At 42.0% G+C, this 22,506-nt stretch overlaps 3 protein-coding genes across 4 annotated transcripts; all 3 read left to right on the top strand.

Annotated features, from left to right (window-relative positions):
- The first annotated feature begins 490 nt into the window (after positions 1-490).
- Positions 491-4,582, top strand: LOC118936399. Its single transcript, XM_036944324.1, has 3 exons — positions 491-2,752; positions 2,879-2,957; positions 4,408-4,582. The coding sequence occupies exons 1-3, from the start codon at positions 1,166-1,168 to the stop codon at positions 4,560-4,562; spliced, it is 1,821 nt and encodes a 606-aa protein (XP_036800219.1). The 5' UTR covers positions 491-1,165; the 3' UTR covers positions 4,563-4,582.
- Positions 4,583-7,159: 2,577 nt separating this feature from the next.
- LOC110490719 lies at positions 7,160-12,551 on the top strand. The gene is made up of 7 exons (XM_036945534.1): positions 7,160-7,236; positions 9,234-9,303; positions 10,894-11,194; positions 11,511-11,683; positions 11,790-11,846; positions 11,951-12,323; positions 12,444-12,551. The coding sequence occupies exons 1-6, from the start codon at positions 7,160-7,162 to the stop codon at positions 12,080-12,082; spliced, it is 810 nt and encodes a 269-aa protein (XP_036801429.1). The 3' UTR covers positions 12,083-12,323; positions 12,444-12,551.
- A 2,727-nt stretch (positions 12,552-15,278) lies between these two features.
- Positions 15,279-18,376, top strand: LOC110490031 (TOG array regulator of axonemal microtubules protein 1-like). Of its 2 annotated transcripts, XM_036945581.1 has the most exons (5): positions 15,279-15,330; positions 15,781-16,042; positions 16,709-16,814; positions 16,966-17,201; positions 18,124-18,376. In XM_036945581.1, exons 3-5 carry the CDS (start codon positions 16,746-16,748, stop codon positions 18,305-18,307), a joined length of 489 nt encoding a protein of 162 aa, XP_036801476.1. In that variant the 5' UTR covers positions 15,279-15,330; positions 15,781-16,042; positions 16,709-16,745; the 3' UTR covers positions 18,308-18,376. The 2 variants fall into 2 exon arrangements, with proteins under 2 accessions (XP_036801476.1, XP_036801475.1); XM_036945580.1 differs by lacking the exons at positions 15,279-15,330; positions 15,781-16,042 and having other exon boundaries at positions 16,626-16,814.
- Positions 18,377-22,506: the final 4,130 nt, after the last annotated feature.

Here is a 22,506-nt window from a genome sequence, read left to right as displayed (position 1 = left end):
ATTTCAAAAGTGAGCACCCTTTCTGCTGCTCGTATTATATATCATAGATTTCGAGAAATGCTGAGGCGGTTTCTCACTCCCTGCCAAGACTCTGTAAAGGTCATCGATGGTGTTACACCAATACATGATGAGACTCTCAAACAGGCTCCTAGTGAAAGTTTAGATTCTCAGGTGACTTGTAATAGTGATTCTCCTGAAATCCAAGCGGACCTTCAAACCTGTACCAAGGAAGTCATTAGTCAGATCCTCACTGTGAATCACGCTGAGGAATCCATGGAGGAATGCCTCTCTAGCCTAAAAGGAGATACAGAAGACCTGTCCAAGCTTTTGGATGCCGTTGTTTCTCAGATTGACGTCCTTGCCGCCTCCAAATCATATTTATATGTTGATGACTATGCTGTCAATACACAGGACAATTTGCATGGTGGGATCAACAATGATGAAGAGGAAGCATCCTCTAGAAGTCTTAAATCCACAGCCTTTGACAAACTATGTACTGAGGAGTTTCAAACTAAAGCCTCACATTTGGCTGGTGGGATCCTTCAATCAGGGTTGATTGGCATTGTAAATACCAGCCTTGATGGTAGAAGTGCAGACATTTGTACAGAGTCCAGTAATGATGGTGATGATAGAGATTTCAAAATCCTTCAGAACCGTGGAACTCCACCTTTGTTCACCTCTTCTCTGCACACCAATTCTGCAGCATCCAACATCGTCATAAGCATCACTAAAGACCTTAATAGCTTCACCCAGATGACTAAAATGTCTGATGCTTCAGTGTCTGGCCAGTTAGAGAGATCCCTGTCAGCTTCAACCCTTCCTGTCAGTGTTCACAACGGGGTCAATGTGAAAGGAAAGATCATTTGGCCAGGCACTGTTAACCTGTTCAACAATGTGTTCATCAAGGTCAAGGATTTTTTTGCCCAGCAACAACCGGTACTCCTAGACAATGTGGTTGAGGCCCCCAAACATGCCGAATCCATATGCAGAACAGCTACTTCTACACAAATGACTTACAATGAACATGAAGGCAGCCAGACCAGCATGGTAAATTATTCCAAAGCCTTAATTAGTCAGACTCTGATGACAATCCAGAGGAGAGTGTCTATGTCAGAGAGGATGAGCACCTCAGAAAGCCCTCTTGACTCGTTCCATCGTGGGCTCCATGTTGGAGGATGTTGACATGGTGAGAAGTGATGGACACGAGATACACCGGCCATCCTCCTCAAAGTCCTCCCTGTCCATCACCTCTGCCATGACCAGAGGGTCCCAGAGTGATTTGACAAATTCTCTTCCCGGCACTCCAGTCCCCAATGAGTGGCCTGTTGAAATCTATTGTCCTATCATTAGGAGTTCGGTCATTGATATGAGTGACTCCTCAACTCATTCACAAGGGTCAACAAATTACACAAGGCAAACCATCTCTGCCATAGTTGACACTGTTATGGAGGTCATTCCAAGAGAAGACACGGAACACATAGCCACTGCAGATGATGTCACTTCTTTTACAAGAAGACTTGCGAGACTCAGCCCCAGGGACGGTCTTCAGAACTTCTCACATGAGCTCACTGACAAAGTTTATGAGCTCATAAAAAGTCACAACACCCCCCAGGCTCTTTTTGTGCCAGCTGGCAAGAGCGTGTCTGACTCTATTCTTTTGAAGCTGAAGACAGGATTGAATGCTTCTGAAGAATCCAGGGAGTTTCCATCTGACCTTGTGTACTCCTTTGCTACGGAGTCAATAAAACGTCTGCTACAGCAGATTGTCTTCTGGCTTCCTCCACAAGGATCCGATTTCTGCCAAACTACCATCTCTGATGGTTCTCTGCAGGAAACAAGTTGGCTTATGCCGAGCTCTTCTGCCATCTCCATTAGTTCCTCACAAGTTTACTTTGACACAAAGAGCCTTTTCACCAATATAATGGTCAATCAGGTCATGGATACCTGTTCTGTGGCCTCCAATTCATCAGAAGAATTATCAGAGTTGATGAACATAATCAATGGGTTGTCCCCAACTGATGCTGGAACACTTGACTCTGACAGACCGGCTCTCATGACCACTAGCCGTCAGTCTAGTTCCAAATCATTGCCTAGACCCCCTCTGTCTGGCAGCAGCACACACAACGGTGGAACTGTGGATATTCAAGTTTTAGGAGAGGTGGAATCCAAGATGGACAACAAAGATCTGGAGATGTCTAGTGTCTCTGTGCATCCATCAACTCCATCAGCCATGGACTCTGAGACACATGCATCATTTGACTCCACTAGCAATGACTACACCTCTTTGGTACTTTTACTGATTGTTAGATTGCTGTCAATGATCACCCCTATCACATTACTGGAATCCTCTGACATTGGTGAAACATCAAGAGTTCTCACAAAGAGGATTCTGTCTGAGTTCTGTGGCACCTCAGGCCTTGAACCAACTCAAGCCTACCCCCAGAATCTGAAAATCAAAAAGATTTTCAAGGCTGTCTACAAGGGGCTTCTTCAAGAATTTGGGTCAGAGAAGATGCTCCAGGTTGCAATGAAGTCAACGGATTATGCATTTGACGATGCCCTGGTCAAATCATTAACTAGGGAACTACTAGCTAAATGCAATGAGGCTAGCTCTTCACCTCCCTCCATGACACAGTTGTCATCACACAATGTACTTGGCAGTGACGAGGTAGGTAATTCTGGGCTTCCAACAACTTGTAGAAAGGAAAAGAAGAGAGGAAGATTCAGCGCTCTCTGTGGACTCAACCCAAAGGTACATATGTCATCAAAATACACATTTTTAAGATTATTTTTATTCATTACGTACAGTATGATGGTAAACACTGATACCCTTTGTGTGCAATTTCTCCTACTGTATAAATGACTGTTTGTTACCCAGTGTACAAAGAAGGTCAACAAGAAGAACCACTGCACTCCAACACCTTCCCAGAACCAGACCCCTGCCGTCAGTGAAAAAGGTAAGTCAATACACTCAAATGTGTACTGAACAAAAATATAAACGCAACATGCAACAATTTCAAAGATTTTATTGAGTTACAGTTCATATATGGAAATCAGTCAATTGAAATACGTTCATTAGGCCCTTATCTATGGATTTCACATGACTGGGAATACAGATATGCATCTGTTCGTCACAGATACCTTAAATAAAAGGTAGGGGCGTGGATCAGAAAAGCAGTCAGTATCTGGTGTGACCACCATTTTCCTCATGCAGCGTGACACTTCTCTTTCGCATAGAGTTGATCAGGCTGTTGATTGTGGCCTATGGAATGTTGTCCCACTCCTCTTCAATAGCTGTGCAAAGTTGTTGAATATTGGTGGGAACTGGAACACGCTGTTGTACACGTCAATCCAGAGCATCACAAACATGCTAAATGGGTGACATGTCTGGTGAGTATGCAGGCCTTTCGACATGGGGCCATGCATTACCATGCTGAAACATGAGGTGATGGCGGCGGATGAATGGCACGACAATGGGCCTAAGGATCTCGTGACGGTATCTCTGTGCATTCAAATTGCCATTGATAAAATGCAATTGTATTCGTTGTCCGTAGATTATGCCTGCCCACACCATAACCCTACAGCCAACACGACGCCATATACGTGGTCTGTGGTTGTGAGGCCTGTTGGACATACTGCCAAATTCTCTAAAACGACATTGAAGGCAGCTTATGGTAAAGAAATAAACATCCAATTCTCTGGCCACAGCTCTGGTGGACATTCCTGCAGTCAGCATGCCAATTGCACGCTCCCTCAAAAGAAGTCAACCAGCATTTTTCCTTGCTCCTATTTTTCTCAGTCTCTGTCTCTGAGACAGAGACAGAGTTGCGTTGTGTGGTGTGACAAAACTGCACATTTTAGCGTGGCCTTTTATTGCCTCCAGCACGAGTTGCACCTTTGTAATGATCATGCTTTTTAACCCACAAGAGTCTACGCCCTGTCTGGGCCGAGGGGTTTGTATCGGCCTTACTGCTATTTGCCCATACAAACGCATTGAATAACAGATTCACTACATGGAACTGAAGCGTCTGATATATATCGTCAACTTTTTATATATATATATATATATATATATATATATATATATATATATATATATATATATATATATATATATATATATATATATATATATATATATATATATATATATATTTATTTATATGTATATATATTTTTTGCATGTTTTTATCCCCTTCTTTTTGGCACTAAACAGTCTAAGCCCTGGGGTGGCCTATGTAACACTTCTGCGTTAAATAGGCGGATTGAGACTGCTAGGCTACCTGCCGCCCGACATTTGTAAATTATGTAGAATATTACAATTTAAATAATAATAATGCAATACTAATTCTTCACACTAACTAGGGTCAGTTAAAGAAAATGTTATGTTTACATTTTTTCCCCCAGCAATTGTCAATGATCAACAATCCTGCCGAACAGAGAGTGTATGCTCCACCAAGAAGAAACCAAGGAAGCGCTCGCTCATTTCCAGGATGTTTTCAGCTATAGGCAAAGCCTTGTCCAGTCCCTTTACTTCCTGCTATAAAAAGAAGAGTACCTAATCTATATTTCAAAATAAATATTTGAAATTAACATAATTGCATTAATTCTTCATGTTGAGTGTTTTTCATTATATATTATTGGATGATATAAAGTGTAGTAGTAGTAGAAGTTGTATAGTTGACTATAAACATACATTAAAAAATAATAAGAATAGTGTGCACTTCTAGGTACAGTTGAAGTCTGATGTTTACATACACCTTAGCCAAATACATTTAAACTCAGTTTTTCACAATTCCTGATATTTAATCCTAGTAAAAAATCCCTGTCTTAGGTCAGTTAGAATCATCACTTTATTTTAAGAATGTGAAATGTCAGAATAATACTAGAGATAATTATTTATTTCAGCTTTTCTTATTATTTATTTCACGTTCCCAGTGGGTCAGAAGTTTACATACACTCAATTAGTATTTGGTAGCATTGCCTTTAAATTGTTTAACTTGGGTCAAACGTTTCGGTTGGTCTTCCACAAGCTTCCCACAATAAGTTTACTGAATTTTGGCCCATTCCTCCTGACAGAGCTGGTGTAACTGAGTCAGGTTTGTAGGCCTCCTTGCTCGCACACACCTTTTCAGTTCTGCCCACACATTTTCTATAGGATTGAAGTCAGGGCTTTGTGATGGCCACTCCAATACCTTGACTTTGTTGTCCTTAAGTCATTTTGCCACAACTTTGGAAGTATACTTGGGGTTATTGTCCATTTGGAATACCCACTTGCGACCAAGCCTTAACTTCCTGACTGATGTCTTGAGATGTTGCTTCAATATATCCACATCATTTTTGTGGATATCACATCAAATAAAACTATAAATAATCTTATCTAAGTCCTTTACAATTTTAGGGGGTAAGTCAAGTGACAACGAGACATAAACCAATCTGGATAACCCTTCAGCTTTGGATAATAATACTCAACCGTATAACGAAATATCTCTCATCAACCAGAGGTTCAATTAGTTAAAGTTCAATTCAGTCCTTTGTTTTTCATCCTTGCATATAACAATTTCAATATAAGTAACCTTATCTTTAATTGGGATACCAAATACTTCCTGTAAAACACAATCCTTGAATGGAAATAAGGCTGACTTACTGATATTCATTTTCAAACCCGAAACTAAGGAAAAGTCTTCAATACAGGAAACTGCTTTAGAAACCTCATTCCTGTCTCTTAAAAATATTACGATTCGCCTAGCATTAATAGAAAAAACAGAAATGGACATTTACTATCACAGTGACTAGATGAAGAATATTAAACTTGTATACGTTCACATGAACCAGGGTCTCACAAAAAGAAAAGTTCTTACTAGTTGCAAATAAAAACAGTCCTTTGCACCACGCTAGTGGGTGACCTAAATTCTATATATATATATATTTATACAATTGCAAATAACATTGTACCATAAATTGGTAAAAACTAATAGCCATCAAGCTAACATTAAGTGTCAGTGCGAATTTCCCTGCCATAAAATAAATCTATATATAAAAAAAGTTTGGCTCACACAAACAATGCTCTTTCCTCAAGAAATATAAAGTTTTATCAGATGCAAATAAAACTCACTTGATAAATCAGACGATTCTGATTCTTCAAATGCTGTCAGATCCTCCTTGAACCTCAGGTTGTTCTTCTTTAAATAGTCATTTTTCTTTGCACTTTTCCTTGTCATGTCCCTCACTGTCCTGGAGATGAATCTCATGATCACTGGTCGTGGTGGCTGGTTGTTTTCCCCATCTCTCAGCCTACCCAGGCGGTGCACTACATCCAGAGAACCTGCAACAACATTTCGCTCCTCCTATTGCCCTGCAAATGTCCTTCACTCTTGCTTTGATGTTCTCGTCAGATTTTTCTGCTATTCTTTTTATTTTTTTATAATTTAATTTTACCCCTTTTTCTCCCCAATTTCGTGGTATCCAATTGTTGTAGCTACTATCTTGTCTCATTGCTACAACTCCCGTACAGGCTCTGGAGAGACGAAGGTTGAATGTCATGCGTCCTCCGATACACAACCCAACCAGCCGTACTGCTTCTTAACACAGCGCGCATCCAACCCGGAAGCCAGCCGCACCAATGTGTCGGAGGCTACACCGTGCACCTGGCAACCTTGGCTAGCGCACACTGCGCCCGGCCCGCCACAGGAGTCGCTGGTGCGCGATGAGATATGGAGATCCCTACCGACCAATCGCTCCCAAGCCCAGACGACGCTAGGCCAATTGTCGCCCCACGGACCTCCCGTCGCGGCCGGTTACGACAGAGCCTGGGCGCGAACCCAGGGACTCTGATGGCACAGCTGGCGCTGCAGTACAGCGCCCTTAACCACTGCGCCACCTGGGAAGCCTGCTTTTTCTGCTATTCCATAAATTTGAAGATTCCATCTCTGACTATACCGGTCATTCTCGTTTACCTTTTGACTCCATTTCAGTGAGTTTCTTCTCCTGCTTTGCAACCTGAATGTTCAATGTTGCGTTCTGCTGCTTCAGAGTTTTTACTTCCTCAGCACTGAAATCAATCGATTTCTTCAGGTTAACGATACTGACAGTGTTCTTTTACACCAAATTCATGATGTTATCTGTACTCTCTTTGATTTTAGCCGTGAGGATGCGGACGATGTTGTCCTGTAGCTGGCTCATTGATGGTTCACTTCTCAGCTTCTTTGGAAGTTGCTCCTTGGTTGCGGTATTCGGGTATGAATCGCATTCACCCCCCTTTTTTACACTGCAAGCATATGAGTGAGTTTCAACAATGCCTCTTTTCTCCTTGGAAGTTTCAACATCCATTATCTCAGCAACAATTTGGTCATGTCCTGATTACATGCTACTAGCTATGAAGACGTTAGCAGGCTAACTTAATGGCACACGCTGAAACGTTTCGATAGCTAGCTTGTCCGTTGGAAATCGTAAAAAATATGTCAATGGTTTGAATAATTAAAAAATTATTCTTTGTATGGTTAGATATCATTTTTGTGAAAATAACAAATTGCAACTGCAGTCTAAAACTATAAACTTTGTGAGAAAACCCAAAAATTGTTCCACAGCTAGAAATGTTTCCACCCTATCATGTCGCCATCTTGACCATGTCATGATTTCATGGAGCTCTCCTGCACATCATTTACTTCACAAAATCCCGCAAATGTGAAAGCGCCAGAAAGAAACATTGCGAGATTGTAAATATGTGTGAAAGTCAGAGATTTGAAAGCAGACGCTTTCATCAAAAGCGTTGTACAGTAATGCGTACATACATTTCACTTTTGAGTGGCCCAGGGAAATTAGACTTTTTCAAGCTTTTCTAAGCAATTTTTGTATCTCTTTCTTTGTAATACTGTATGTATTCAATCATTTCGAATTGATCACTTCCCACTGGGCACATACATCAATTCAATGTTTATTCCACGTTGGTTTAACGTATTTTAATTGAAATTACATGGATATTCTGTCACAGGTAATTTTGTAATCTGCAGTCAATTTAATTATGTTTTCATGTGCCATGATTCTGACATTTCACATATGGTCCTCATAGGATTAGGCTACATAATTACAGTGGTGCAGTAAATGTAATCTCAATTCAATACGAGATGCATATACTGTACATATAGCCATTATAGCTATTAAACCCATGTTCAGTGACTGTAATCTGTGACGCAAGTGGCCTAATATGTTTGTGATGTTCCATGGAACCCACAGTGTTGTTTAAAACTAGATTCTGATTGGCTTGCAGGTCATTCTACAGTGTAAATTATAAATGAAAACGTGCTTTTATATCGGTGTTACAGATTCACATTACTGAACGTGTCTCAACCCGTACTGCGCTTTTATCGGCCTAAAGGTATCTTCACGCACGACTGGATAGGCCTTTTGGATACGCTTGTCCAAGGTAAGGATATGCGTCAAGCTATAGCCTACTTTTAATGTTTTAGTTCCGAACTCAAATTACTCCAGTCAAGTGATTCATCATAAAAGTGAGTTGTTTTGACTGAGCAGTCCAATGACCAATGCTGTTTTTGGACTATGAGACCCTCGGCTATATACTATGATGAGCCAATAACATGCATAGATTGTGCATTAGGCATTGCACAAGTTAGTGTCTAGGTCAGAATATAAAGTTGCTACTTCCGTCAACTCAAGTTACTCAAGTCAAGTGATTAATCGTAAGAGTTAGTTGTTTTGACTGTCAAAACAAATAACTTTGATGGAATATTACAATGGCAATTATTCATCACAATTTCACAATATTACTTGTATTTCAATGATTCATCCAGGCCCAAGACATAAAGTCTCCTGAAAGCTGTGTAGCAATCATTCCATTGCTGACCCATAGGATGGTAATCACATACATGATTGGCTTCATCTAGAATCATGGATACCTTTCATGTGAGTACTCACACACAATATTTTTTTTACATACCTCAGAAGGAAGATACCTCAATATCTGGAAGCACTGTCTCGTGTACAATTGCTAATGCTATCTCTGAAATGTCTAGCAAAATGTTGACTTGATCGTTTCATCAAGACCTTCTCATCACAAGTTGGAACTAGTGGTCAACATTGGGACAATGCAGCCATAAATAACATGGACCAATATTTTCATGGAGGTAAGTACTATACTTCTGATGGGTTTAAAGATTGTATTACATTATCTTACCATAGATATTTTTCCTCTAATTTGGCTCCCGTTCCTCCAACAGTGAGCTTGACCTGCCAGCAGAGCTCACTGGAGCAGGGAGACATGCCGTCATCCTTTTGGCGCCTGACAAAGTACACTTTTTCTCTTCTAAATAACACTACAGTAACATCTTCTGCACAAAGTTACATTCCTAATTAGATTGGTGTTAAGTGAGAACGAATCCTAAAGATGGTCCAATGGGCATGGTATGAAGCCTCTCATCATCTCAGTGTGTTGAACCACCTGATTTCTTGCAGACTTGAGATTCAGATCCTGCTGAATGATGTTAAGCATTCGATTAACCACATGCAGGGGACGCTGAACACCATGCAGGGGCAGTGTATTGAGTTGCAGACTGCCATGTCTAAGGTAGTGTCAGATGAGTCTCAGATACAGAAGAATAAGTCTATGATGGTATGGTGATAATGATTGAGATGGTGATTATAATAATGATGACTAGCGGTACCCCACCCTAAGGGCAGTAAATCATTGGATCTGATTAATTAAATTCAATGCAATTCAATCTTTGAGGAGTGCAACCATAGAAATACAATGACTTTACACTAATAATAAGCTATTGTCAACTTGCCGTCTATGCTTATCTTGCTCATTGCTCACTGTCAATTGCTGACTGTTACCCTATGAGTGCAACTATTATTGATTTCTCACAGAAAAATTATTTGGTTGCAAATGTACCTGGGGCCATGTAAATAATTGTTAGGCTACTCATTTTGAATCCACCGGTGGCAACTTGGCACAGTAAAATAATTTGGTTACTGACCTGCCCTACATCATAGAAGGCACTTCAAGTCGAACTAGGACATTTTGACATTTCTGACTCACTAACTCGTCATGGAATGACTAACTCGTCATGGAAAGTTTCCCACTTGTGAAGTATTAGAATCAACCAGTAGGAAGCTCTACGCTAATAACGTACATTCATTTTAACTCTGAGGTTCCAAGTTTCCGATGACATGTGAATGCGTCAATAATTGCTATGGTAATTTTGAATGTTCAGTCAGTGAGCATTATGTGTAATTATCCTACATACTTACATCAAATACTTTATGATAGCATCATCTCCTGTAGTAGCAGTGCCAGCTCAAAAGTGTAGGAGGAAATGCCCCTGCAGCAGGGAGGCTTACGGTATTATAATACATTGTAGATAACATTAATATAATTTGTGTATTTACAGTATCAGTACACATACAAATGAAAGTATATGCTAGGGAATGATCTACACTGAGTGAACAAAACATTAAGAACACCTTCCTTTTGAGGTCCCCCCCTTGGTGGTGGACCATTGTTGATACTCAGGGAAAACTGTTGAGCTGAAAAACCCAACAGCTTCTGGCACCTACTACCATACTCTGTTCAAAGGGACTTAAATGTTTGGTCTTGCCCATTCACTCTCTGAATGACACACATACACAATCCATGTCTCAATTGTCTAAAAGTCCATCTTTAACCTGTCTCCTCCCCTTCATCTACACTGAGAAGAAGATTTAACAATTAACATCAATAAGGGATTATAGCTTTCACCTGATTAGTCTGTGTCACAGAAAGAGAAGGTGCTCTTAATAATGTTTAATACACTCAGTGTACTATGTGTCAATGATGCTATAGATTCCAAGTGGTTGATTTTTTAGGGAATGACTATATGCTCTATTTTATACCTGCAGATCATCACAGCAGCTGATGTTGCTGTACAGAGGAAGGAGATCCTCCGAGCATCAGGCCTCATCCCTGAACAAAAGGAGTTGATCCTCCTCATGGCCAGTGTCACTGCGCAGAGGAAGGGAATCGTCCCAATGTCCAGCGTCCCTGTACACAGGGAGGTGTTCCTCCTCACAGCCAGTGTCCCTGTGAAGAATGGAAACAATCATCCACAACCACCTCCCATCATCCCCATGGTGGCACCACTGTGGAAATGGGATGGTGGAGCGTGTACTCCACCTGTGGATTTCTATTCCAAGAGAAGAGGTCACTTAAACGTACCTAATTAGTAAAGAAATTACCATTGTGATAGCGTGATGATGTGACTATTTTATGCAGAAATAGTTTGGCGATTGGTCACATTTGTAAGCCCTCGCATAATATGCAGGGAATTGTTGATTTTGCAACCAAAATAATGCGATGGCAGAGTACTAGAGTAAACTCCCAGTAATCCCCGTGACTGCGTGTAGGTTAAGATTGGGTTGTAACAGAGTATCAGAGTGAGACGTTCCTACCTGTCAGCTAGTAATTGTTCTGTGTGGTGACATGATCAGAGTGGCCTGACTTCTTCCACTTATTACAGATGTCCAACTTAGATATGTTGAGCATCCTGCTATGATGTCCATTACCAAGCCGGAACACTCCGAGGCCAACCCTCAGTGCCAGACTGGCAGCCGGCCGGCCGGTGGCTGGGTCTTTGGGAGTGGAAGAGTTAATAAGAAGGAGGTTCATCTACCTGAGGACAAAGACAGATCTGTAAGGAACTGGTTATTAACACTATATTCTATGTAGAGACAATTGAGTGGATTAAAATTGGTACAAATTGTGGCTTGCTTCACATTGCTAATATCTTCTTCCTCAGATTGTCTGGGATCCAACTCTGCACAGATGGGTTAACAAAACTGAGCCCAAGGCTGAGGTACACACTTAAATTCAATGAAATTAAAAACAGTGAACAACCATTGTATTTCAACTGTGATAATATTACTAACAATTTGGAAAATGTGTTGATGTGTTTTACAGAACAAGTGTGTACAACCACCTCCACGAATGGGGACATATGGATATCAGGAGAACACTGGCAGTGTCCCCAAAGGAGTGAATCCTTACTCTATGAAAGCAAGTGAATATTGCTTTAGAATACATGTGGTTTAACCAAGACCGTGTCAGCCGATCATAGATGTCCCTGGTGGTCTCCTGCTAACACCTTTCCCACTACCAGCATGTCTATGGGGCAGCAGATACCCTACAATGCATTACAATGATGGGACCAACTCAAAGCCTCAAAGCCGTGGGCCTGGACTGCTTCCTAGACAGCTCTCTGGCTTGCTCCCTCCTTCACACTTTGACCTCATGGCACCAATGGTTGTACCACCTGACACTCTACCCTACTGAGGTATGACTCTGGAAAATCCTTCCAAATTGTATCCATTCATCATTAAATGAGATTTTACTTTAGCATAGCAAATGACTGAAGTAGCAAGGATGTTATCTAATTTGTATTTTTGTCCAACAGGCCATTTGCCCAGATTGGATTTGCAATACATAGATTTTTTCAGCATTAAAAAACTTCAGCATTAAAAATGTATTAAAAGATGATCTTTCAATTAATCTCTCCTTTGTGTCCTCATGTTCATTAATTTGATGTGTTATATCATCATTTACAATGCTTATTGCTTCTGCATTGCTTTACGTTACAGAAAAGTGTATATACACTCCTCAAAAAAATAAAGGAAACACTAAAATAACACATCCTAGATCTGAATGAATGAAATATTCTTATTAAATACTTTTTTCTTTACATAGTTCAATGTGCTGACAACAAAATCACACAAAAATGATCAATGGAAATCAAATTTATCAACCCATGGAGGTCTGGATTTGGAGTCACACTCAAAATTAAAGTGGAAAACCACACTACAGGCTGATCCAACTTTGATATAATGTCCTTAAAACAAGTCAAAATGAGGCTCAGTAGTGTGTGTGGCCTCCACGTACCTGTATGACCTCCCTACAACGCCTGGGCATGTTCCTGATGAGATGGCGGATGGTCTCCTGAGGGATCTCCTCCCAGACCTTGACTAAAGCATCCGCCAACTCCTGGACAGTCTGTGGTGCAACGTGGCGTTGGTGGATGGAGCGAGACATGATGTCCCAGATGTGCTCAATTGGATTCAGGTCTGGGGAACGGGTGGGCCAGTCCATAGCATCAATGCCTTCCTCTTGCAGGACCTGCTGACACACTCCAGCCACATGAGGTCTAGCATTGTCTTGCATTAGGAGGAACCCAGGGCCAACCACACCAGCATATGGTCTCACAAGGGGTCTGAGGATCTCATCTCGGTACCTAATGGAGGTCAGGCTACCTCTGGCGAGCACATGGAGTGCTGTGCGGCCCCCCAAAGAAATGCCACCCCACACCATGACTGACCCACCGCCAAACAGGTCATGCTGGAGGATGTTGCAGGCAGCAGAACGTTCTCCACGGCGTCTCCAGACTGTCACGTGTGCTCAGTGTGAACCTGCTTTCATCTGTGAAGAGCACAGGGCGCATGTGGCGAATTTGCCAATCTTGGTGTTCTCTGGCAAATGCCAAACATACTGCACGGTGTTGGGCTGTAAGCTGTGGACGTCATACCCCCCTCATGGAGTCTGTTTCTGACCGTTTGAGCAGACGCATGCACATTTGTGGCCTGCTGGAGGTCATTTTGCAGGGCTCTGGCAGTGCTCCTCCTTGCACAAAGGCGGAGGTAGCGGTCCTGCTGCTGGGTTGTTGCCCTCCTACGTCCTCCTCCACGTCTCCTGATGTACTGGCCTGTCTCCTGGTAGCGCCTCCATGCTCTGGACACTACGCTGACAGACACAGCAAACCTTCTTGCCAGATCTCACATTGATGTGCCATCCTGGATGAGCTGCACTACCTGAGCCACTTGTGTGGGTTGTAGACTCCGTCTCATGCTACCACTAGAGTGAAAGCACCGCCAGCATTCAAAAGTGACCAAATCAGCCAGGAAGCATAGGAACTGAGAAGTGGTCTGTGGTCCCCACCTGCAGAACCACTCCTTTATTGGGGGTGTCTTGCGAAATGCCTATAATTTCCACCTGTTGTCTATTCCATTTGCACAACAGCATGTGAAATGTATTGTCAATCAGTGTTGCTTCCTAAGTGGACAGTTTGATTTCACAGAAGGGTGATTGACTTGGAGTTACATTGTGTTGTTTAAGTGTTCCCTTTATTTTTTTGAGCAGTGTGTGTATATATATATATATATATAGTATTTACAAATTCACCACATTCATGATTTTATGTGGGAATCAAAAAGCTTTCATTAATGTTCACCATGTGCTGATGTGCTCAGCACTCAACAGACCCCATTATGACATCACAATGTAACGGAAGCCTTGCCATGATGTCATTCCTGGTTCCATCTGACAAGCAACATTTAATTTCCACTCATTTCATGATAGATCTCTCACAGAGATAGGTTAAGTTCTTATTTTGAGAGTGTTAATATTTATCATCAATGGCTTATCGAGGGAGAAAATCAAGTGAGTTTGACAAACTCCAGAAGGAGAACTCACAGATGAAGAGCGTCATCGAAAACCTGAGGAAGCAAAACATGGCTTTAAACCAACAGGATGACCAGGACAAGTTTTCAAGTTTTGTAAGGCTCATCAGTTTTTCAAACGTTTTTCCAAAAATATCACTGTTTATTTTGTGGCTTCATAGACATACAGTAGGCCTACATCCATAAAATATTTTGCTTAAAACTTTTTTATGACACACTGTAGAGACTATTTTGCCTACTTCACTTCTGCTATACACTTCATACTGTACCATTGTGATCCAGGGCTATCAGGAGAGCTACCCAATCCCAGAGGGCCATCGTGGCTTCATCAGTGATGCCAGACTTCTGCAGATGCAGAGAGCTGAGAGAGAGGCCATGGAAGCAAAGCAAAGAAAGATAAGTGCTATCCATGAGAATTATGTCCGGACTGCTCTCATCGGGGTTGGCAGCACCTTCGCACACCACTTCGTCCCCTCTATTCAGTGCATTCCGCGGCCGAAAGCTCCACCGAGGCCTTTGCCACGAAGGCTTGAACACTTAGCTCTGGCCCCACTGAAGAACGTGGTGGGGGTGGACGGAGCCCAAGTTCGACCTGGATCTCACTCTCTGGAGTCCATCCAGGTAAATAAGTCATTCAGCAGCAGTAGCGTGTGGCCTGTTCCCGTCCCTCCAACTGGAGCTCCCTCCAAGAGGGGCAAGAAGAAGAAGGGCAGGCGGGGAGTCAAAGCCCTGAAAGTCCAGTCGGACCAGGGCTGTGCTGACAACAACGGACCCATTGACCTGATGGAGGAGGTGAGGGACATCGAGGCTCACCTGAAGGAGGAGGCCTGGAAGGTAGGATGGACTTCGAATTTATTGTAAATGTGAAAATTTGCACTTCATAATTATACTTGGACCGATAAATTGCCAAAACAGATAGTTGTTCCATGTCTTAAAATCAAATCCAAATTTATTTGTCACATGTGCCGAACACAACAAGTGTGGCCCTTCCCGTGAAACCAACAGTGCAGTTCAAGAAGAGTTAAGAAAATATTTACCAAATAAACTAAAGTAAAAATGAATCATAATTAAAGTAACACAATGACATAACAATAACGAGGCTAAATACAGGGAGTATCGGTATCGAGTCAGTGTGTGGGGGTACAGGATAGAAAGGATACTCTCTTTGACAGCATGATAGAATATATCCTAGAATACAGGATCTCTCTGTGTATTAGTTTATGTATATACTAGTTCTATATGTATTTCTATGATGGGAGCATTATTTTCTGGTCTACACCAAAGGTGGTACATGAGGTGAAGGCCATGGGCAGGAGAAGTTTGGGCTTGGACATGTCCACGGGGGAAATAGCCACCAGCTCTCTGGGAAGCCTGAGCTCAGTGGATATGAACACACCTGCTGAGCTCCGTGACTACTTGGATGTTGGGACCCCGGTCAAGTTGCGTGACAGCCCACCCAGGCCTGCTCCCCCTCCTACCAAGCCCAGGAGCAAACTGCCTCGGCCTATAAGGTTCCTCAGCCTGCCAAAGGCTGCCACCGGCTCAGGTCAGTCCCTCTCATGTACTCACACTAATGTGAATAAGACAGGGAGATCAAGCTAGGTAGAGTGATAGAAAAACAGTAGGAAGGGAAGGGACACATGGCCTTAGCCCAGGGCTAAGACATTTTTCCACACTTGCTTTGCCTGTTTCACAGTGAGATAACCTTTACTCAAGGCTAATTGGACCCTGCTTCTGAGCAGGTTGAGCACCAAAAAATATATGTGCTATATTTAAAATGATATCATAATGAACTAGTGTTAAAAGCTACAAACAGATATGGAAATGAGTAAATACATAAATAAATACATACAGTTCAGAGAGAGATAGATGTCTGCTGTCAACCCATAGACAAGAAGGCAGCCAGTGAGCCAAAGGGCCAAATTAAGAACCAGGCCAGATTGCAGCCCCTGTCCAACCCAGAGCAGGCCCTGACTAAGACCTTCAAGCTGCTCCACTCTGCCTCTGATGACTGGTGAGCATTCACTGTCGACAAGACCAATGGAGCTAGGCTAAAGGAAGCACAGTGTAGTGTCCTTGGAAATGTAGATTTGAGCTACAGAGCGTAGAAACTTCTGAATTTAAGAGACCAGAGTCCTAATTGATGAACATCATTATAATGTTTTTGGAAAATGTTGTGGAAAATGCTTACGTTTCTTTCACTGAATTGCAGGGAGAAGAAGATCGAGGGCTTGACCTCTCTCCGTGTGATGGCTCAGAACCACATGGACATACTGATGCCTAAACTCCATGATATCTGCCTTGCCATTATAAATGAGGTAGCTGTATTCATTCACTGCCCTATTCATTCATCTGCACAAATCTGCTACATTTGGAGAACAAGTCAAATTATTGTGTCATGTTTCTGATGTCCGTGTGTTGTACTGCTCAACATTAATAGCTGGTCCTGTGTGTGTTATTATGATTCAGGTGAAGAACCTGCGCTCTGCAGTGTCCTGTGCTGCCATGGCCACACTGGGTGACATGTACGTTCACCTCCAGAGGGCCATGGACAGTGAGGTGGAGGGGACGGCACGCGTGCTGCTCCACAAAGCCAGCGAGGCCAACGCCTTCATCCGGCAGGGCGCCAACTTTGCCCTGGGTCACATGGTGCAGAGCTGCACCCCTACCCGTGTCATGAATGCCCTGCTGGTCGGTGGGCTGAGGTAAAGAGGGAGAAGGGTCAAGTAACACTCACTAAGGGGTAGATCCGGACTTCCACAAATTATCCTATTATCCAAGCCTCGAAATCGAGAAGATTGAAATACTGCTAGTTTTTATTTAACTGCCTTTTTCATCAGCATGCTAGGTTATTCCACAACACTTCCGGCAGCAACTCACCCCAACGCTAGACGTCACATTTGAATGGAATCACATTTATTTGTTATGTCTTATACTTCCTTGTGTTGTGTACTTCTTATTTTACCATTGCGTTATTTAGATTATTTTTAGCCATTGGTGGAGAGGTACTGTCTACTGATGTGTGCTAGCCTTTGGGGAGTAACAAGTCATTTATAAACCTTCATAAAGTATATATAGTGAACACTTAAGATTAGGGGCTATTAGTGAGGCACTGAGGTATTAGTAAGTGCATGTACTCACATTCATAAATGCACTCATTAATAAATACACCATTCATGACATTTATAAATACATTTATAAATACATATATAAATGGTGAGTCAACCATTAACAAATGCCTTGACAATAACTCCTTTATAACTGGTTTATAGTACATTAGTAGTACATTATGAATCATTTACAAATTGTGAACATACTATGATCAAACACCTTTATTAATTATCTGATAAGTCACGAACAAATCATTTAAAATAGCGTTTATAAATGTGTAAATAACTATTTATAGATTTCTTATTGACATTTACAAATGTAGGAATAATGATTTAATAAATGGTAAGTAAACTCTTTACAGTTTATAAATGGTATATTAAGGGACCTTAATATAAAGTCTTACCGAACATTTTGATCCATCGATGAGACTTCATCAATACAATCCATTATCATTCATCTCCTAACTCATGTATCTCTATGACATGTAACTGATGTGCTCTGTTTTTCCTTCCTCAGCCACCGTAACGCTGCGGTGAGGAGCTGCACTGCTCAGCACCTGGAGAGACTGGCTGAGGTCATGGGGACGGCTCGTCTCCTGTCGGGGAAGAAAGACCTCACTGACCGTTTCTTGATTGCCGTCAGTAAACTGGCTGTGGACCCTTCACAGGAAGTCAGGTGGGAAGTTCCTCCTGTAAAGTAGCTTGCTTCAACATAACAGTTAAGGTCGGGATTCAATCCATGGCTCGCTATAGCGCTAGATCGCCGACAATGCAGCTTTTAAAGGTAATTTAGTCTTGAGTCAACATCTGCAGTGTTTACCACGAATACAAATTGAAATTGCCTTTAAAAGCCACATTGTCGGCTGTCTACAGCATCTGTGCTAAAGGGTGTCATGGATTGAATTGCGGATTTTAGGTATTCGAAAACAACCATAGGTTCTCTTGGAGGGGAATAGTAATTGAAAACAAAAAGGAACAATTATAAATACAAATAAGTTCTACGTGGCATAGGAAAATCCAAGTCCAGGCACTCATGTGGGTTTGAAAGTTAAATTGCCAAATGCTTAGCGGGGATGTTTGGCCGGCAGGGATGTTCTTCTCCCATCGCCAACTAGCGACCTCCTGTGGTGGGCGGGGTGCAATGCACGCTGACACGATCGCCAGGTGTATGGTGTTTCCTCCGACACATTGGTGATGCTGGCTTCCAGGTTCAGCGTGCAATGTGTCATGAAGCAGTGCGGCTTGGCTGGGTTGTGTTTCGGAGGATGCACGGCTCTCGACCTTCCCCTCTCCAGAGTCCTTACAGGAGTTGCCGCGATGGGCAAAGATTGCAACTACCTATTGGATACCACAAAATTGGGGTAAAAATTACAAATGTAAATGAGTCCAAATATTCAGTACCTGATTCAGTTTCCTTCCTTCTGTTTGGTGCCTAATGAAGACAACCCTACTTGATCACAATTGTCGGTCTGAGCCAAGTGCTGTGCAGATTCGCTAAGATTTTCATAATAACGAACGGTTAATAACCAGTTGTTATATTGTTGAGATGATTTGTAGATCAGGTAATACGGTGCATTACTCAAACCGACCCTCTTGCCAATTCTACCTAATGTATGTCTTATTTTGATGGGATATTTTTTCTCAGGTTGCCATCAATTGAGTACAGTTTTTAATCACAGACAGCAGAAATGATTTGATATGTTGCACGTTTAAGATGATATTAATATCTTTGTCCACAGGCATCATGGTCGCAATATCTTGAGAAACGTGGCCACCAATGGCGAATTTGCTAAAATGTGGGACAAATTCACTCCGAGGAAAGAGCAAGAATCCTTGAGGGAGGTCATCTCAAAGGTTAACCTCAAAGAATGGTACATTCTCTCTGGATGATTAGAAGAAGTGTGACAAATTAGCTGATATGATTACAGAAATCCAATCCCACTGGGCACAGACATCAATGTCTAGTTTTGATTTAAATTTGGAACTCAACCAAAATGTGAAATCCACCAAACATGTTAAAAGGTTAAAAGTTGGGTGGGAAAAAAAACAATTGTGTTTTTCACGTTGATTCACCGTCATCACATAGATTTTTGTTGTTGTTGAAATGAGGTGCAAATAACGTTTATTCAACCAGTTTTGGCCCAATGGGATGAATTTAATATACTGTAAGATTATATATTTCTCTCTTTTCTCTTTTTCAACAGGAATATCTGAATAATCCCCAATTTTACGATAAATTTGTATCTAAATATTTGCACATTTCCCAACTTGACTATTATCCCCTCCAGTCCCCAAACTTCAATATTTTAGCTCATTCTAAGAAATTTGACACCCTCCTCTAAACCCCCATGTAAATGCATCTTTAAACTGCATTGACTCCTTGTCCAAGTCCTGAATCCACTATAAGGCCATATGAACCACATTCAAAGCACAATAGTGATCTACTGAAACCATACTCACCATCTCAGGGGGTGCTCAGATCCTCAACCACTGACCTCCACACCATCCTCAAAACCAGCAGTCCTCTTTTGGAGGCAGATTGGTCAGTGCTCCTGTATGGCACCAACATTGTGGATTTTCATCCAATACTTCTGGACTATGAGAACATTGTTTGGACAATAAAATGAGGTAAAATGGAAGCTTGCTACAGTCTCAGTTTTATCCTCCAAGACAGTGTGAGGATGTGTAACAACAATACCTGTGGTTTAACTTGATGATCAGGGCCAGATTACCGAATGGGCACGCAGGGCACCTGCCCTGTGGGCCCCGACCTCCAGGCAATATCATCATGAATCCAAAACTAAAAGTATTGTGGATGTATATTACAGTACGTGGACGTTTTACAATTTGTGAGCTCATTTCATACTTTGTAGCCATGTTTTATATAAATGTGTGCATATTTTGTAGTAAGTCGTGAGCATTTGAAAACATTTAGTGGGGATGTTTTATATCAATTTGCTTACTGGTGCTCTTAAATGCCGTCCCTATGAGGGGCGCGTCACTTGAGTGGGTTGAGTCACTGACGTGATCTTCCTGCCTGGGTTGGCGCCCAGTATGCTCTCTCTAATTCTCTCCTCTCTCTCTCTCTCTTTCTTTCTTTCTTTCTTTCTTTCTTTCTTTCTCTCGGGCAACTGAGCGCTCCTTGCTGTCCACAGTCCACCTGGCTGTGCTGCTGCTCCAGTTTTAACTGTTCTGCCTGTGGCTATGGAACCCTGACCTGTTCACTGGAAGTGCTTCCTGTCCCAGACCTGTTGTTTTCAACTCTCTAGAGACAGCAGGAGCGGTAGAGATACTCTGAATGATCGGCTATGAAAAGCCAACTGACATTTACTCCTGAGGTGCTGACCTGTTGCACCCTCGACAACCACTGTGATTATTATTATTTGACCCTGCTGGTCATCTATGAACATTTGAACATCTTGGCCATGTTCTGTTATAATCTCCACTCGGCACAGCCAGAAGAGGACTGGCCACCCCTCATAGCCTGGTTCCTCTAGGTTTCTTCTTAGGTTCTGGTCTTTCTAGGGAGTTTTTCCTAGCCACCGTGCTTCTACACCTGCATTGCTTGCTGTCAGGAGGAATGGGCCAAAATTCACCCTAGTTATTGCGGGAAGCTTGTGGAAGGCTACCCGAAATGTTTTACCAAAGTAAAACAATTTACAGGCAATGCTACCAAATACTAATTGAGTGTATGTAAACTTCTGACCCACTGGGAATGTGATGAAAGAAATACAAGCTGAAATACAGTGCCTTGCGAAGGTATTCGGCCCCCTTGAACTTTGCGACCTTTTTCCACATTTCAGGCTTCAAACATAAAGATATAAAACTGTATTTTTTTGTGAAGAATCAACAACAAGTGGGACACAATCATGAAGTGGAACGACATTTATTGGATATTTCAAACTTTTTTAACAGATCAAAAACTGAAAAATTGGGCGTGCAAAATTATTCAGCCCCTTTACTTTCAGTGCAGCAAACTCTCTCCAGAAGTTCAGTGAGGATCTCTGAATGATCCAATGTTGACCTAAATGACTAATGATGTTACATACAATCCACCTGTGTGTAATCAAGTCTCCGTATAAATGCACCTGCACTGTGATAGTCTCAGAGGTCCGTCAAAAGCGCAGAGAGCATCATGAAGAACAAGGAACTGTTCACTGTTGTGAAGAAGTTTAAAGCCGGATTTGGATACAAAAAGATTTTCCAAGCTTTAAACATCCCAAGGAGCACTGTGCAAGCGATAATATTGAAATGGAAGGAGTATCAGACCACTGCAAATCTACCAAGAACTGGCCGTCCCTCTAAACTTTCAGCTCATACAAGGAGAAGACTGATCAGAGATGCAGCCAAGAGGCCCATGATCACTCTGGATGAACTGCAGAGATCTACAGCTGAGGTGGGAGACTCTGTCCATAGGACAACAATCAGTCGTATATTGCACAAATCTGGCCTTTATGGAAGAGTGGCAAGAAGAAAGCCATTTCTTAAAGATATCCATAAAAGGTGTCGTTTAAAGTTTGCCACAAGCCACCTGGGAGACACACCAAACATGTGGAAGAAGGTGCTCTGGTCAGATGAAACCAAAATTGAACTTTTTGGCAACAATGCAAAACGTTATGTTTGGCGTAAAAGCAACACAGCTCATCACCCTGAACACACCATGCCCACTGTCAAACATGGTGGTGGCAGCATCATGGTTTGGGCATGCTTTTCTTCAGCAGGGACAGGGAAGATGGTTAAAATTGATGGGAAGATGGATGGAGCCAAATGCAGGACCATTCTGGAAGAAAACCTGATGGAGTCTGCAAAAGACCTGAGACTGGGACGGAGATTTGTCTTCCAACAAGACAATGATCCAAAACATAAAGCAAAATCTACAATGGAATGGTTCAAAAATAAA

This window comes from Oncorhynchus mykiss, chromosome 15, assembly GCF_013265735.2.
Source record: "Oncorhynchus mykiss isolate Arlee chromosome 15, USDA_OmykA_1.1, whole genome shotgun sequence".
Lineage (NCBI taxonomy): Eukaryota > Metazoa > Chordata > Actinopteri > Salmoniformes > Salmonidae > Oncorhynchus > Oncorhynchus mykiss.
The sequence above is the reverse complement of the archived record's forward strand: the minus strand, read 5'-3'. Positions and strand labels throughout refer to the sequence as shown.

What these genes read in the sequence shown, in the direction of transcription:
- LOC118936399 (XM_036944324.1), top strand. Translation starts at nt 1,166, where the DNA reads ATGTTGGAGGATGTTGACATGGTGAGAAGTGATGGACACGAGATACAC. An exon ending in TCTGTGGACTCAACCCAAAG is followed by an intron (nt 2,753 to 2,878) that starts GTACATATGTCA and finishes TTTGTTACCCAG; the next exon opens with TGTACAAAGAAGGTCAACAA. An exon ending in CCCTGCCGTCAGTGAAAAAG is followed by an intron (nt 2,958 to 4,407) that starts GTAAGTCAATAC and finishes TTTTTCCCCCAG; the next exon opens with CAATTGTCAATGATCAACAA.
- LOC110490719 (XM_036945534.1), top strand. Translation starts at nt 7,160, where the DNA reads ATGTTGTCCTGTAGCTGGCTCATTGATGGTTCACTTCTCAGCTTCTTT. An exon ending in TTTCTATTCCAAGAGAAGAG is followed by an intron (nt 11,195 to 11,510) that starts GTCACTTAAACG and finishes CACTTATTACAG; the next exon opens with ATGTCCAACTTAGATATGTT. An exon ending in CTGAGGACAAAGACAGATCT is followed by an intron (nt 11,684 to 11,789) that starts GTAAGGAACTGG and finishes CTTCTTCCTCAG; the next exon opens with ATTGTCTGGGATCCAACTCT.
- LOC110490031 (XM_036945580.1), top strand. Translation starts at nt 16,668, where the DNA reads ATGTTGTGGAAAATGCTTACGTTTCTTTCACTGAATTGCAGGGAGAAG. An exon ending in GCCTTGCCATTATAAATGAG is followed by an intron (nt 16,815 to 16,965) that starts GTAGCTGTATTC and finishes ATTATGATTCAG; the next exon opens with GTGAAGAACCTGCGCTCTGC. An exon ending in CTGCTGGTCGGTGGGCTGAG is followed by an intron (nt 17,202 to 18,123) that starts GTAAAGAGGGAG and finishes TTCCTTCCTCAG; the next exon opens with CCACCGTAACGCTGCGGTGA.